The following is a 14,698-nucleotide window of genomic DNA, read 5'->3' as shown; positions in this document are numbered from 1 at the left end:
ATGGGTACTTTTGTACAATCTCAGTATAGAAAGGAGAGCTCTCAACATTTACCCATTACATGTGGTCCTCCTTGTCTTTTAAAGTTCTGGTAGAACTCAGTTGAGAATTGATCTGTTCCTGGACTATTCTTTGTAGAAAGGCTTTGAATTGCTGCTTCAATCTTAATGCTCAATATTGGCCGCCTTAGGTTTTCTATATCCTTAGTTAAATTTGGGTAGATCATATGTGCCTAAACATGTTAACATCTTACATATTTTCCAGCTTATTGAAGTATTATTTTCAAAATAGGTCCTAATGAACATCTGTATTACAGAAATATCTGTGGTAATATCTCCTTTTCATCTCTCATTTTGTTGATTTAGTTCTTCTCTTTCTTTTGGTGAGTTTGGTTAAGATTGTATCAATTTTATTTACCTTTTTAAAAAATTAATTCTTTGGTGCAGTGATCTTTGTAATTTTTTAAAATTATCAATTTTATTTCTCATCTATATTATTTGCTGTCTTTTATAGGTTTTGGAATTTGTTTATTTGTGCTTTTCTAGTGTCTGGAGATGTAACATTAGATTCTGGGATCTCTCTCTCTTTTTTTAAATGTAAGCACTCAATGCTATAAACTTTCCCCTTAGAGCTGCCTTCATACTATCCCAGAAATTTTGAAATGTTTTAATACTGTTCTCATTTTTTCCTAAGAACTGTTTGATTTCTCTCTGAATTTATTCTTTGACATATAACTGTTTCAAAAGTTCATCAATTAATCACCATGTGTTAAAATGGTTTATGTTTTAAGCCTTGCTATTGATTTCTAATTTCACTTCAGTATGACCTGACAGTATGGAAGAAATTATCTCATTTTACTTTTTGTCCTAAAATATGCTCAATTTTAGAAGTGATTCCATGTGTGGGTAAGAAGAAAGTCAATGTGGTTGCTGATGGATGAAATATTCTAGAGTTGTTCATTAGGTCCATTTGATTCACAGTATGCCTAAATTCTGAAGATTCTTTCCTTGGTTTATGTCTGTATGACCTGTCTATTGGTGAGAGAATTAAACATTGTAACTATATTGTTCTAAATTCTTTTTCTGATTTTCCTCTGCTGAGGTGTCAATGGGGTCAATTTTTCTCATGTTCTGAGCTATTTGGGGTAACATGCTCTCCTGTATTGTTAGTATTACTTTCTACCCACCTGCTTGAAATACTGTTGCTTCTACATTTATATAAAGGGCTTTGGGTAAATTGCTATCCTTTTATTATATTATGTACCCTGGGTTAGGTGAGAATCTTGTCAATATTGTCACTCAGTTTGACCATGGTAATATGTTCAGGCTTTAGCACCGCATTGAGAGGAGGTATCAATCCCATGATTATAAGTCCTTTGCAACGAAGCCATATACTAATAAACCTTAAAAAACTTACTGAGCATGTTCTTCTGCAGTCCATCGATCTGATTGGTAAATGGAAGTGAACTTTTTTTTCCTAAGTTGAGAAATTAGGTAATAAGAAAAGTAAAATTGCTTTTAAACTATTTTTGGCTTTCTGGTCAGGTATTCTCTCAGTGCTTTGATTCTGGATTGTGAAAAAGTCAAGACATATTGCCTATTTCCACCCCCCCCATCTTCTGAGAGCCTATTTATTCATTTGTTTGTTTTGTGAGTTTTTTTTTTTTAATAAAGTCGGTTCTTTCTAAGTTTCAGACACTGTACAGTTTGTTTTTTTCTCAGGTCTGACCCAAAGTGGTCCAACTTGTTAGGAGAGTCTGTATGCAGATTTTCACTCCCTTCTTGCCCTGCTGGTTCTGATGCATCCCTCCTCTTGGTAGCCTCAGACCATGTGGAGAGGAGAGTGGGATGTGCCAGCCTTTCTCCAGCCTTTTTAAGGTTTGAAAGGAGTGACTCAGGGGTCACCAGATTTGGTGTGAATTTAATTGGTCTCAGTTTCCCAACCACCCCATTATTAGCCAGGCTCCTTTTCCCACAGCTCTGATTGCCCGTTTGAAGGGAAAGAGTCCTCGACTCTTCTCTGCTTAGTAGACTCAGTTTTTCAGGCTGCATTGCTGTTTTGATTCACTCTTAAGGAGCTGCTATGATGATATAGATTCCTCTGATCCACCTTATTCCATTCCCCAAAGGGATAAACTAAACAGATGAAAAGGATCTTAAAAATACAGTTCATTAACAGTAAAGCAATTGGACTATGAAGTCAAAAGGAAGAGAGAATATCCAAAGGGGAGAAAGTTAATGAGAGGTGGCATGTGGGGCCATAAAGAGGGAGGAGAAGGAGGAGGAGAAGATGAAGAAGGAGGAGAAGGAGGAGGAGGAGGAGGAGGAGAAACGTTTACAAGGACGTGGAGAAATTCAAACCCTGCTATACTGGAGGGGATATTTAATGATGCAGGAGCCATAGAAATTGTTATATAGCTTTCTCACCCAGACACAGATGTTCTGTATGATCCCTGGGTATTGAGGGGAAAGAATGAGATCAGAAGCTTCTAGATATATTAGCATTATCATGTTCAAGGGAGCGCTAGGAACAAAAGCCTAGCTTGGTAACAACCCAAATGTCTACTGATGGAGGAATGGGTCAAAAGAATATGGAAAAAATCCTACACTAGAATGCTCTTCAGGCTTACAAAAGAGGGAAATTCTCCCCTATGTGCATGGGCCATAGGCTTCTCTCCCAATGAATTAATGAAGGACAAATTCTACAGAGGTTCCACCTATATATGCAGTATGTAAAATAAATCAACTCAGATAAGAAAAGAAGAGTGGTGGTTTCCAGGGAGATCAAAGTGGGACTTGCATATAAATAGATAGGCCATTTCCATTATGGAAGATGAATAACTTCTAGGGATCTCTGGTACAGAGTAGGATACAATGACAATGTATTTGCACTTAAAAATCTATTTAGCCCTTGATTTTCACCTCAGGGTCTCTTAGCACAGGCAAATAAAGATAGATAATATGTTGAAGGGCATCTAGGTTGGCTCCATAGTTTAGCTGTTGTGATTTGAGCTGCTATAACCATTATGTGGCTGTGTCACTGTAATATGCTGATTTTAAGTCCTTTGGGTAGAAACTGAGGAGTGGGATAGCTAGGAAAAACGATGGTTCTATTTCACGTTTTCCAAGTGAATAAAGAAAACATACACACACACACACACACACACACACACACACACAATGGAATATTACCTATTAAAGAAGAATGAAATTATGGCATTTGAAGATAAATGCATAGAGCTGGAGAATATCATGCTAGTAAAATAAGCCAATCCCTAAACACCAAAGGTCAAATGTTTGCTCTGGTATGTGGATGCTAATTCACAATAAGGGGGAAGCTAGGGAAAAAGGGATTAGGTAGAGGGGAGTGAAGGGAGGGGAGGGGGATGGGGTAGGAAGGATGGTAGAATGAATCAAACATTATTATCCTATATACATATATGATTACACGACCATGTGATTCTATACCATGTGCAGTCAGAAGAATGAGAAGTTATACTCCATATACGTATGAGTCAAAATGCATTCTACTGTCATGTATAACTAATTAGAACAAATAAAAAGATAGACAATATGGAATGAATAAAGGTCCAGTTTTTATTAAGAATCTATGAAATTTTTGGCAGTACTTAGGCAGGCAACTGAAGGTGACTATGACAGAAGAAAGTAGCATACAGAAATATGGAAGAAAATGCAAAAAAAATCATGACTATAAAGATGAAGGAACTGTTTTATACGGCTATGAAATTCTTCTAAAGAAGTGTCCTAATTTCTTTATATAGTGAGATAAAGATTTTGGCTCCAGAATTCCAACCAAGATCATAAGTCCCCAACAAGGACCTATGAAGATGGTCCAAGTTCACAAGGTGTAAGGAACAAGATGAGAGTGGGGTGGTCTGTACTCTTTCAAGGTGATTCACAAGGTCTTACATGAGGGATGATGAACATAATTTCTGATGACACTGTGATGGTTTTAAGCCAAGGTAGGAGGAGATTTGGTGCAAGTAAGGCAACAGGTTGAGAGGAGTTTGTAGACACTGGTGTTTGAGGAGTTGATCACAGGCAGCAAGGATGGCAGCAGCTGCACACACAGCAGCAGGGCTGGCAGCAGGGTTTGCAGCAGCAGCGGGTCACATGGGATTTTTTGGAGCAGGTGGTCTTGCAGCAGGTGGTTCTAGAGCAAGGAGGAGGGCAGCAGGGCTGGCGGCAGGGGATAATGCAGCAGCTGGGGCAGCAGCAAGGCTCACAGCAGGGTGTGCTGCAGCAGACCACACAGGTTGGTTTGCAGTAGGTGGTCTTGCAGCAGGTGGTTTCACAGCAAGTTGGGGGACAGCAGGGCTGGCAGCAGGGAATGATGCAATAATTGGGGCAGCAGCAAGACTCACCGCAGCTGGGCTTACAGCTGGGTGTGCTGCAGCAGCTGACCACACAGGCTGGTTTGCAGCAAGTGGTCTTGCAGGAGGTGGTTTCACAGGAAGTTGGAGGACAGCATGGCTTGCAGCAGCTGGACCCACTGCTGGTTTTACCACTGCAGCTAGACCCACAACAGCTGGGTGGAGAGCAGGATGTGCTGGAGCAGGTGTTCCCACAGACTGGTTTCCAGCAGGTGGTCTTGCAGCAGGTGGTCCTGCAGCAGGTAGGCTTGCAGCAAGAGGAGCAGCAGGAGCGGGCCATGGTGTGAGCTGTGGAGGGTGGGATCCTATTCACAGGTCAGTGAGTTTGCACAATATGAGGACTCCTTGCAGTTGGGCTCTTTTATCCTGGGGACCTCCAGTGTTTGGACCAATCAGCAGCTCTTGACCTTGTTGTTTTTTATGTTATTTTCCATACTTAGTTTGTGTTTTTCAGGAAGAATTTGCTATGCAAATGTGATGAGTATTGTGTATGTGTTTAATCTGTTTCTTAAGAGCGTGTAAGTCACAAGAACTGTTTCCAGATGAAAGGAAGACAGTCACTTCATTAGTATCCTTGGTGCTCTGAGCATCATTTTGGTCATGTGGTGGCTCCTACTGCCCTGGGAGGGTCAGCACAGATGTTCTAGAATATTTTTGCTTTGTCTATATTCAGATTAGGAAGTGGCTGTGGGAGGAGCATGATGCTGCTGTTTTCACAGTGAGGAACCACTCATGTGTTCATCCAGAGGTTCCTGACTCAAGGCTGGTTGAGGCCTCTGTCTCTGTACCAGGTCTTCCACGTGTGTGTCTCCAGGCATTTTGGAAAAGGATGTTTGGCATGTGGTCTTCCATAGCAGAACAGGACCAGAAAGTGAGGGTAAAAGCAGAAGCTGCACATGGGGATGAGACAGGTATGGATGGATGTGTGGGTGGCCATAGGTCCTGTTTTATCCAGTACTGAGGGCTCCCCAGGATGAGCCTGTGGGACTTTCTGCCATGGAAGCCCTGCAAACCCAGCCAAACCAGGATGAGCAGGTGGCTCTATTCCCAACCTAGGTACCAGCACAGACAATGTCTTGGGTCATGATTTTTCTCTTTTTTTACATCTTTCCTTCTGTCTCAGGTTCTGCTTCTTTTTTTCCCCCTCCTTTCTCACTTGGTTCCTTGCTTTCTTGCCTTCTTCTATTTCAGGAGGGAAGTTAGATTAGGTGAGATGGTACCTGATTCGTCTGCAAGAAACACATGCTGAGAATGTTTTTAGGTCTATCATTCCATCCACGATAGGGCAAGTTATTTTTTCTCAATGAACTATTCTAATGTGAATTCTTCCTTCTACTACTGTCGGGTAGGAAATAGAATTGAATCCCATTCCCTACGAATCCTACCCTCCCATGCATCTCCTATGGGAGCTGATCACTTGGTTGACTTGTAACTCTGTAGGTTAATTTGGGCTCTTTTCATTCTTTGGTTCATCAAAAGAACAGCAATGTTGGATGCCTTTGGGTTATGAGTGTGAGACTCATCAGCACAGTCATGTGTAGCACACTCATTCTAAGTGTTGTAAAATTTCCACTGAATGAAATAAACACCATGTACTTGATTGTCCTCCAGATGGTCATGCAGCTTGTTTGTAGACTGGAATTTACTCAAACTCATGCTGCTATGTTTTTGCACTGAACCTGTGGCCGTAAACATTTATGGTGGATACACAACCAGGTCTAGGGTTGTTCATATAATTCCACATGGAGAGATTTCTTCTGTTATTAGTACAATCTCATCCATTTTTCTCTACATTTTTTTCCTTAGATATTTTATCGTGTACACATGCTGTATGTTAAAATTTAAAGCTTGACTTTTTACTGCTTAGGGAATATGGAAAGTGATTCATATTTTGTATATATTTTTTAAAATATCTGTATTTCTTGGTTATTTCTAATAGTGTATGTTAGATTTTGGGGGGAGATGAACAAATTTTCATGCACAGGCATGTCATGAACAATGATACTTCTTTTCTTCATTTCAGCATAGTCTTTCTGTTGTGTATTTTCCTTGCCTTGGTGGGCTCTCTGGTCTACTGGTGGTATACTGGCATCAGATGGGTATTTTTGTAGAATCTCAGCATAGGAGGGAGAACTCTTTGCATTTCCCCATTATATGTAGTCCTCCTTGTCCTTTCTATAGATTCTTTTCATAAGAGCATGACATTCAGATGTGTCTGAATAAATTCTTTGAACAGAATCCAGTTTACAGAAATCAAGTGACCTTTTCTAATGACATTAAAAACCACCAATTCTAAAATTAAGAATCAATAAATGGGATGGATTTAAACTAAAATGTTCTTCTCAGCAAAGGAAACAATCAATAACATGAAGAGAGAGCCTACAGAATGGGAGAAAATCTTTACTACGCACATCTCAGATAGAACACCAATCTCCAGGATATATAAAGAACTTAGAAAACTTAAAATCAAAAATACCCAAATAACCCAATCAATAAATGAGCCAAGGAACTGAATAGACACTTCACAAAAGAAGAAATATAATTGATCAACAAACATGAAAAAATGTTTATCATCTCTAGCCATTAGAGAAATGCAAATCAAAACCTCTCTAAGATTTCATCTCACTCCAGTCAGAATGGCAATTATCAAGATTATAAGCAATAATAAGTGTTGGCAAGGATGTGGGGCAAAAGGTACACTCACTCATACATTGCTGGAGGGACTGCAAATTGGTTCAACCACTCGGGGAACCAGTATGGAGATTCCTCAGAAATCTTGGAATGGAACCACCATTTGACCCAGCTGTCTCACTCCTCAGTTTATACACAAAGGAATTAAAATTGGCATACTACAGTGACACAGTCACATCAATGTATAGCAGCTCAATTCACAATAGCTAAACTGTGGAACCAACTTAGATGTCCTTAAACAGATGACTGGATAAAGAAAATGTGGTACATACACATGTAAGGGACCGGCGAAATGTCGGACGAAGAGACCACAAGAGACTAGCTCCATGCAATTGGCAAAAGGGGATTTATTGAACCAGCATGCTAGGGCTCCGAGCCCACTCGAGAAAGGAGAGCAGCCCAGAGCCCAGAGCAGAGGTCAAGCAGAGCTTAAGTATACTTTTTGGAGAGGGTGGGGGGCTTTGCATACATCAGAACAAATCATCTTGAGGCACGGGAAAATTGAACAACAACTCTGAGCCATGATTAGTACATTCATTGGCGGGAACAGTCTGGGCAGGGGTGATTGGTCACTCCTAAGCGGGGTACACATTTAAACTGATTGGTTTTGTGACCTGGATGCTTACGTGCCGAGCTACTTGGAGCCCTTAGCTAATAAACAACCAGGGAATCAATGGAAATATTTACTGGGCAGTTCAGGTATTGTCCTAACAGCTACAGAGATTACAGGTTCTGGGGGTAGCAGAAGAATTTTAACAATACCTGGTCTATTATTTTTTAGCCCAAGCCTTGTAATTTAGAAACCTTACAATGCCCGGTCTTTTACACTTTAACTCAGACTTTTGCAGCTTAGAATCAGCTTAGAAATTTTACCTTTACATTCCCCACTCCTTTTTCTGAATACTTTTAATCTTAAAAGTACTGAATCATAATTATTGGGGTGTTTTATTTTTCATCTCTGTCAGTGGAGCATATTGCCTTCTGATTACCACGAGTTGTCCTGCGTTTCCTGGAATCAATTTCAGCATGGCCTCCATTTTAGACTTCACTTAATATTAGACCCCGATTTATCTAACTACACTGACTACCTAACTTTAAATCTGGCTTCATTCCCCCCCCCCCTAATTTGGGAACTCCTTACTGCTGTGAGGAAGGGGGACGAAGAGAATCTTTCTGGCTTCTTCAGGCTGAAAAGGGACGGCGTGGGGCAAGCAGTTTGGAGTCCCCCTTAAAAACATCGGGTCTATTGAGTGGTCCATGCTAAAAGTCCAATTGAGAAGTAATAGGCTGGAGGGCCATTCGAATGATGGGTGGTCTATAAGAGAAACAAGAACTCATTAGTACTGGAACCATATTGATGCAGCAATAAATGCTACAGCACAGGAATACGCCAATGAGTATAATGGCCAAGACAAAGATTAACAATGTTTTTTTATCAGGCAGTACCAGGAACTAGGAGCTAAGATATTGTTTCCATGACAAAGTTGCTGAGGACATGGCTTCCATCTGAGCATGTAAATCTTTAAGGATATTTGCCACATTGTCAGAAATGTCAGGGATGTAAACACAACAACTAACATTTAGGGTTACAGATGTCTTTTCCCTTAAGATATAGTCTAATAATTTAATGCCATCTGATCCTGCAAAATCCTTTTACTAGTATGACCTCTGTGTCTAATAGAGAAATCTTTAATTCTGTTACTTAGGGCTGGATAACCATACTAGCAAACATCAAGCCTACCTGCGTTGGTTAGAAATAAAGGCCTTAGATTAAAACTGCTCTAGCAGTCCCTTTGACAGTTATCAGGCATTTTTACCTAAGAATTTTTTGCAGCCTCTAGTTTACTTATTTATGGAAGTTACATTTAACTATTATTATCATTTAAGATGTCCAGGAACAGCTGTGCTTTGGCTTTGACTGTCTTTGCTAAGTGTTTAAGATGAAGCAAGTCAAACTGACTTTTGTTTTTACCTATTGTTAACAGTCAGCTGAGTTTCTCTGGGAGTCCTCGGGGAACTTACAGCAACTTCTCAGTTCCGCTAGTGCCATTTGCGCTGCTAGTGCCATTTGCGCTAGGATGGGTCCAGGCCTTGCTTGACCATACGGCTTCTGTCAGAAGCATCAGGGATGTCTCCCTTCTCTGATGACCCTCCTCTTCATAGCAAATACACTGATTGGCCTTCTGCCCTCCACTGGTCTCATTAATCTCCCTGCTCGGGAAGTTATGTGGCCTAGAGTTGCAGAGCCCTTTGAAAAAGTCCCCTATCCCCTGATTCAGACTGACTCAGAGGGCAAGAGCCAAATTTTTAATTTTAAAACTTAATCTTAAACATCTAGCAAATAAGTCAACAGCCTTATATTAAGGGTACTGGGCTTTAGTACCTATCTCTCTATCCTGTAGGTGATAACTCCTTGTAACACATTATCTTAAATTAACCCAGGTCGTGAGCTCTTAAAGCAGTACCTCTTTAAAACATTAACAGGCAATATTTAAACCATCCATAGGCAAACAAAATAAAACTAACTAGGGTAAAAACATATTTAGTTTATGTAATAGCTACCTTGGATTCTGGCAGAGTTATACATTATAATCCCCTGTTTGAGATCCTGGCAATCGTGACAAAAAACCAACTTTTGGACATAACCTTAAATGTACTGAAATCTGGCCTGCTTCTTTCATTTGCATTTTAATATAAGTCCTGACTGAGATCTGAAGGAGCAGGGAAAAACTGCTATTTTGAGCAGACACCTCAGGCCTAGGGCATTTTAACCTTAAGTCATAATTTTCAGGTTTGGATGTTGAAAATTATGATACAAATTTAAGAAGCAATTCCCAAAATTTTATATCTTTTTACACTAGAAAAACTTGCTCACATAAAACTAGAAATAGGATCTCTACCATCAGAAGAAAATTTTTTAGGACCTCTAAGCCACTTTGCTTGTTCTGAAGTTTCTAAAGTAGCATTAAGTTACATTAAATTTACCCACACACTACCATGTATATCTGAAATTAAGTTTTAAAAATTCCCAAGACTGTTGCTATTTAATTATTTAATGTCATTTTAATAAGCCAGACCAAAGCTCTAATTTAACATTTTTTTAATCTTACACTCTGGGAGGACATATCAGAATTTACTATTCTTATCCTAGTTAATGCACTGGTATACCTAGTGAAATTTTTTTCAGGTTACCCAGTTCAAAATTGAAACTTTTAAATTTTTTTATCCTAAGTATTTAAGTTTTCTAGCATGCATGAACTATCTGAAATCAAACTAAACAATTGCTTAAACCCAACTTTTAACTGCAAGATAGTGCAATGCTTTAGAAACCCATTCAGATACCAGATTGTTACAATAAAAAAAATCATCTTTTAGATACACATTCAGCCCAGATTGTTACCAAGAAACAATCCATAACATCAACACATTATTGCATCCATTGTTCCCTCTTTCTTTTTAACTTTTTAGCAGTCAGCTCCCAAAAAGTTCATCCTCTGCTTGTAGTTGTTTTGAGTGCCAGGCTTCCCCAGGAAAGCAGAGTGGGGACTCCTTAAGAGTCCCCTCGGGAGTGTCAAAGTTTGTGACTGGAAATTTGGTTCCCATCCCCCAAAGCCAATTAACATCAATTTAATAATGAGGACAGGGCTTTGAGAAAAGTCAACAAGAGCTGTCAAAGTTGTTAAATCCCCAGCAGGTATCTCCATTTGCACTCAAGCTGACTACCGGGAGGGAAAGAAAACATTGTTTTTCTAATTTTACTTAACAAAGGAGAGCAAAGTTTACCACCCGCTTTGGGCTGCATTCCCAAGCAATTTGACCCCTGGAAGACCCGTTCGCTTCTTCGGCCAGGGATTTGGTGATCTGCGGCAGGGGAGGGCTGTAACACTGGGGGGGGCGGTTTGGGACCCGCCTGCCCGTCCCTTGCACCTGCCGGAGCACCCCCTCCCTCCGGGGAGGGGAGACGGCAGGGGAGGAGAGGACAGATGGGTGGAGGGGCCGGGAGGAACGGGGTCGGGACAGATCCACCATACCACAGGGTTAAATCGCAGAAGTCCTGCCAGGTTAAAATATATGGCTGTTGATCTGGATGGCCATGGGGCTCCGGCTGAAAGACAATATCTCTGACTTTGTGGATTAGAGGGAGGTGGAAGGACCCTCCTTGGGGCCATTCAGCTCCAAGGGCGGGCCATTCTGAGGTGCAGAGTATTTGCCAGGTCCGGCGTTTCACTGAAAAAGAAAGATTCTGGGCCCTGGAATGGACGTCAGTCCAATGTTCAAGAGTTAGGGACAGAGGCGTGGAATGGCTTTGTCCCATACTGGGAGTTACTCAAACAGAGACAATACAAACATGACACACACACGGACACACAGTAAACGTTTAACACAAGTTCAGAAGCAAAAATTAAAGACAGACAGTAAATTCAACCTGAGAAAAACAAAAAGAATTGCCGGCAAAACCAGACGGGTTGGCAGCACCGACGGGGGCGTTTTCGCCCCCCCAGACGAGGGACCTTTGTCCCTCCCCGAGTTCCCCAGGGCGTCCCTCTGGGGAACGTGTGACTCCAAAGACACGTCTGTCCGCCACAGCCAGCCACAGCCAGGGAAAACTCACGTTTTCCACTGGAAGCCACATGCTACCAACCCAACCCAAAACCAGAAAGGCTCTGAGAGCTCACACCCTCTGGGAGCTCACGCCCACCATTGAGCCAAAAACCAAACACCTGGAGAGGCTCCGAGAGCTCACATTCTCCACTGAGCCCAAAACCAAGCCCTGAGCGATCGCAAAAAAAGACAAGAGAAGAAGGAGGAGAAAGGGAGAGAAAGAGAGAGAGAGAGAGAAAGGAAGGAAGGCGCCTTACTACTTACCCCCGAAGCAGTCCGTTGGGGTCTCCCTATCCGGCGATGCGAAGTTCCCAGTCAATGCACCAAATGTAAGAGACCGGCGAAACGTCAGACGAAGAGACCACAAGAGACTAGCTCCATGCAATTGGCAAAAGGGGATTTATTGAACCGCATGCTAGGGCTCCGAGCCCACTCGAGAAAGGAGAGCAGCCCAGAGCCCAGAGCAGAGGTCAAGCAGAGCTTAAGTACACTTTTTGGAGAGGGTGGGGGGGCTTTGCATACATCAGAACAAATCATCTTGAGGCACGGGAAAATTGAACAACAACTCTGAGCCATGATTAGTACATTCATTGGCGGGAACAGTCTGGGCAGGGGGTGATTGGTCACTCCTAAGCGGGGTACACATTTAAACTGATTGGTTTTGTGACCTGGATGCTTACGTGCCGAGCTACTTGGAGCCCTTAGCTAATAAACAACCAGGGAATCAATGGAAATATTTACTGGGCAGTTTAGGTATTGTCCTAACAGCTACAGAGATTACAGGTTCTGGGGGTAGCAGAGGAATTTTAACAATACCTGGTCTATATTTTTTAGCCCAAGCCTTGTAATTTAGAAACCTTACAATGCCCGGTCTTTTGCACTTTAACTCAGACGTTTGCAGCTTAGAATCAGTTTAGAAATTTTACCTTTACACACATAATGGAATATGACTCAGACTTAAAGACGAAAGAAATTATGGCATTTGCATGTAAATGGATGGAACTAGATAATATCATGCTAAGTGAAATATGCCAATCCCCAAAACTCAAAGGCTGAATGTTTTCTCTGATAAGCAGATACTGATCCATAGTGGGGGACATTAGGAAAGAATGAAGGAGCTTTGGATTGTGCAGTAAGCTGCCCTAAATCTTAATATCTCAAATAATTAACAAATAATAAAACACAAACACTCAGAAATATATTTATATAACAAAGCCCCTGATAGATCTAGTCCTCATGGGTTCTTGAACTAGACAAAGACAAAATGGCTCCCGTGGTTTATTTAAGGGGGTACATCAAAGGCAGGGGTAAGGTTTAAGGGCAGAGTCTTGCTTTGTGATATCTTACAGTCTGCAGGTTGATTGACATTTTGGCAGGTTCTCACCCATCTCAGGTGCTATGTGGGATCTGAGGCAAAGCTTGAGGGGAAGTTTACCTGCACCAAGCCGTCAATCCTTGTGGGGAGTGTCCCAGGGAATCCCCAGTGCCAGACTTATCCCCTCAGGAGACTACTTATGCACAACATAGTCCACACACAGCCCACAGATGGCTCCTGACAGTAGTCCACCATAGAAGTTTGGATGTTGGCAGTGCCCATCTGAATATGAGAACAGGGGAGGGACATTTTCCTAAATATTCCAGTTCCTTAGGCAAGACCAAGCCTTTCGTACTGATTGGATGAGATGTCAGTAAACAATGGCATATCATTCTAGCATCATGATCATTGCAGTATTAGATTATTGTGTCTGGCTATTCTGGAAAGTACCGAGTAAATGAAGGGTTTGTCAAGGATGGAGAGAAATTGGAACACTGCTTCCCTGGAGGGAATGTCAAGGGTTACATGAGCCATGGAAATCAGTAATGAAGTTTCTCCACAAAATCAGACGTGGAAATACCATATGATCCAGCATCATGGGGAGTTTAGAGGAAATAATGGGATCAGAAACATGAAGAGCACTTTCATGTTCAAGGAAGGACTAGGACAAACAGTCCAGCTGTGGAAGCAACATAAATATCCATTGATAAAGGAATGGATCTAGAGAATGTGGTGGCAATCTACAATGGAATACTGTCCAAGATTAAAAGGGAAGGAAATCCTCCCCTGTGTGCTTACATGGGAGAAACTTAGGCCTTTCTCAAAACCTTAGTGCAGAAAGACAAACACTGAGGGTCCTACCCATATGCAGTACATAAAATAGGTTAACTCAGATAGGAAAGAATGAAGTGGTGGATTGCAGAGGCTGGGGTAAAAGGGAGTAGGGACTTGCATTTCAATTTGTATGTCATTTCAATTATGGAAGATGAACAACTTCTAGGATCTGTGGTATAGAGTGCATTTAAAAATCTATTAAGCATCTATTTCACTTCAGGGTTTCTTAGCACAGGCAAATAAAAGAAACAACATGGAATGAATAAAGGTCCAGTTTTTATTAAAAATTCACAGAATTTGGTTGTACCTAGGGGGGCAACTGAAGGTGACTATGACAGGAGAAACCAGCATATAGAAGTATGGAAGACAAGGCAAAAGAAATCGTGACTCCAAAGATAAAGAAGCATTTGCATACACCTATGAAATTCTGAAGCCCGTTCCTGTGTGCTTTAGATGGAGAGGTAAAGATATTGGCTTCAGAATTTCAGCCAAGATCACACCTCGCCAACAAGGACCTATGCAGCAGGCACAAGATGAAGGAAGAAGAAGACAGGTGTGGAGTGGTCTCTACTCCCTGGAGGTGATTCACAAGTTTTTACATGGGGGACAATAAACAGAATATCTGGTGACATCTTGATGATCTTCAGCCCAGGTAGGAAGAGAATTGATGTAGGTAAGGCAAATAGGTTGAGAGGAGTTTGTGCAGATAGATGCTGGTCTTTAGGGAGTTGATCACAAGCAGCAAGGTTTGCAGCAGCTGCACACACAGAAGCAGTGCTGGCAGCAGGGTTTGCAGCAGCAGCGGGTCACATGGGTTTTTTTTGAGCAGGTGGTCTTACAGCAGGTGGTTTGAGAACAAGTAGGA

General features: G+C 41.5%; 1 protein-coding gene across 1 annotated transcript; it reads right to left on the bottom strand.

Moving 5' to 3' along the window:
- Nucleotides 1-4,053: 4,053 nt before the first annotated feature.
- LOC113181336 (uncharacterized) lies at nt 4,054-4,671 on the bottom strand. Its single transcript, XM_026386823.1, has one exon. The coding sequence runs from the start codon at nt 4,669-4,671 to the stop codon at nt 4,054-4,056; it is 618 nt and encodes a 205-aa protein (XP_026242608.1).
- Between the last annotated feature and the right edge of the window lie 10,027 nt (nt 4,672-14,698).

Source organism: Urocitellus parryii, chromosome 7, assembly GCF_045843805.1.
Source record: "Urocitellus parryii isolate mUroPar1 chromosome 7, mUroPar1.hap1, whole genome shotgun sequence".
NCBI classification, from domain to species: domain Eukaryota; kingdom Metazoa; phylum Chordata; class Mammalia; order Rodentia; family Sciuridae; genus Urocitellus; species Urocitellus parryii.
Note: the sequence above shows the minus strand (reverse complement) of the source record. Positions and strands in the feature narration are given on the sequence as shown.

What these genes read in the sequence shown, in the direction of transcription:
- LOC113181336 (XM_026386823.1), bottom strand. Translation starts at nt 4,671, where the DNA reads ATGGCCCGCTCCTGCTGCTCCTCTTGCTGCAAGCCTACCTGCTGCAGG.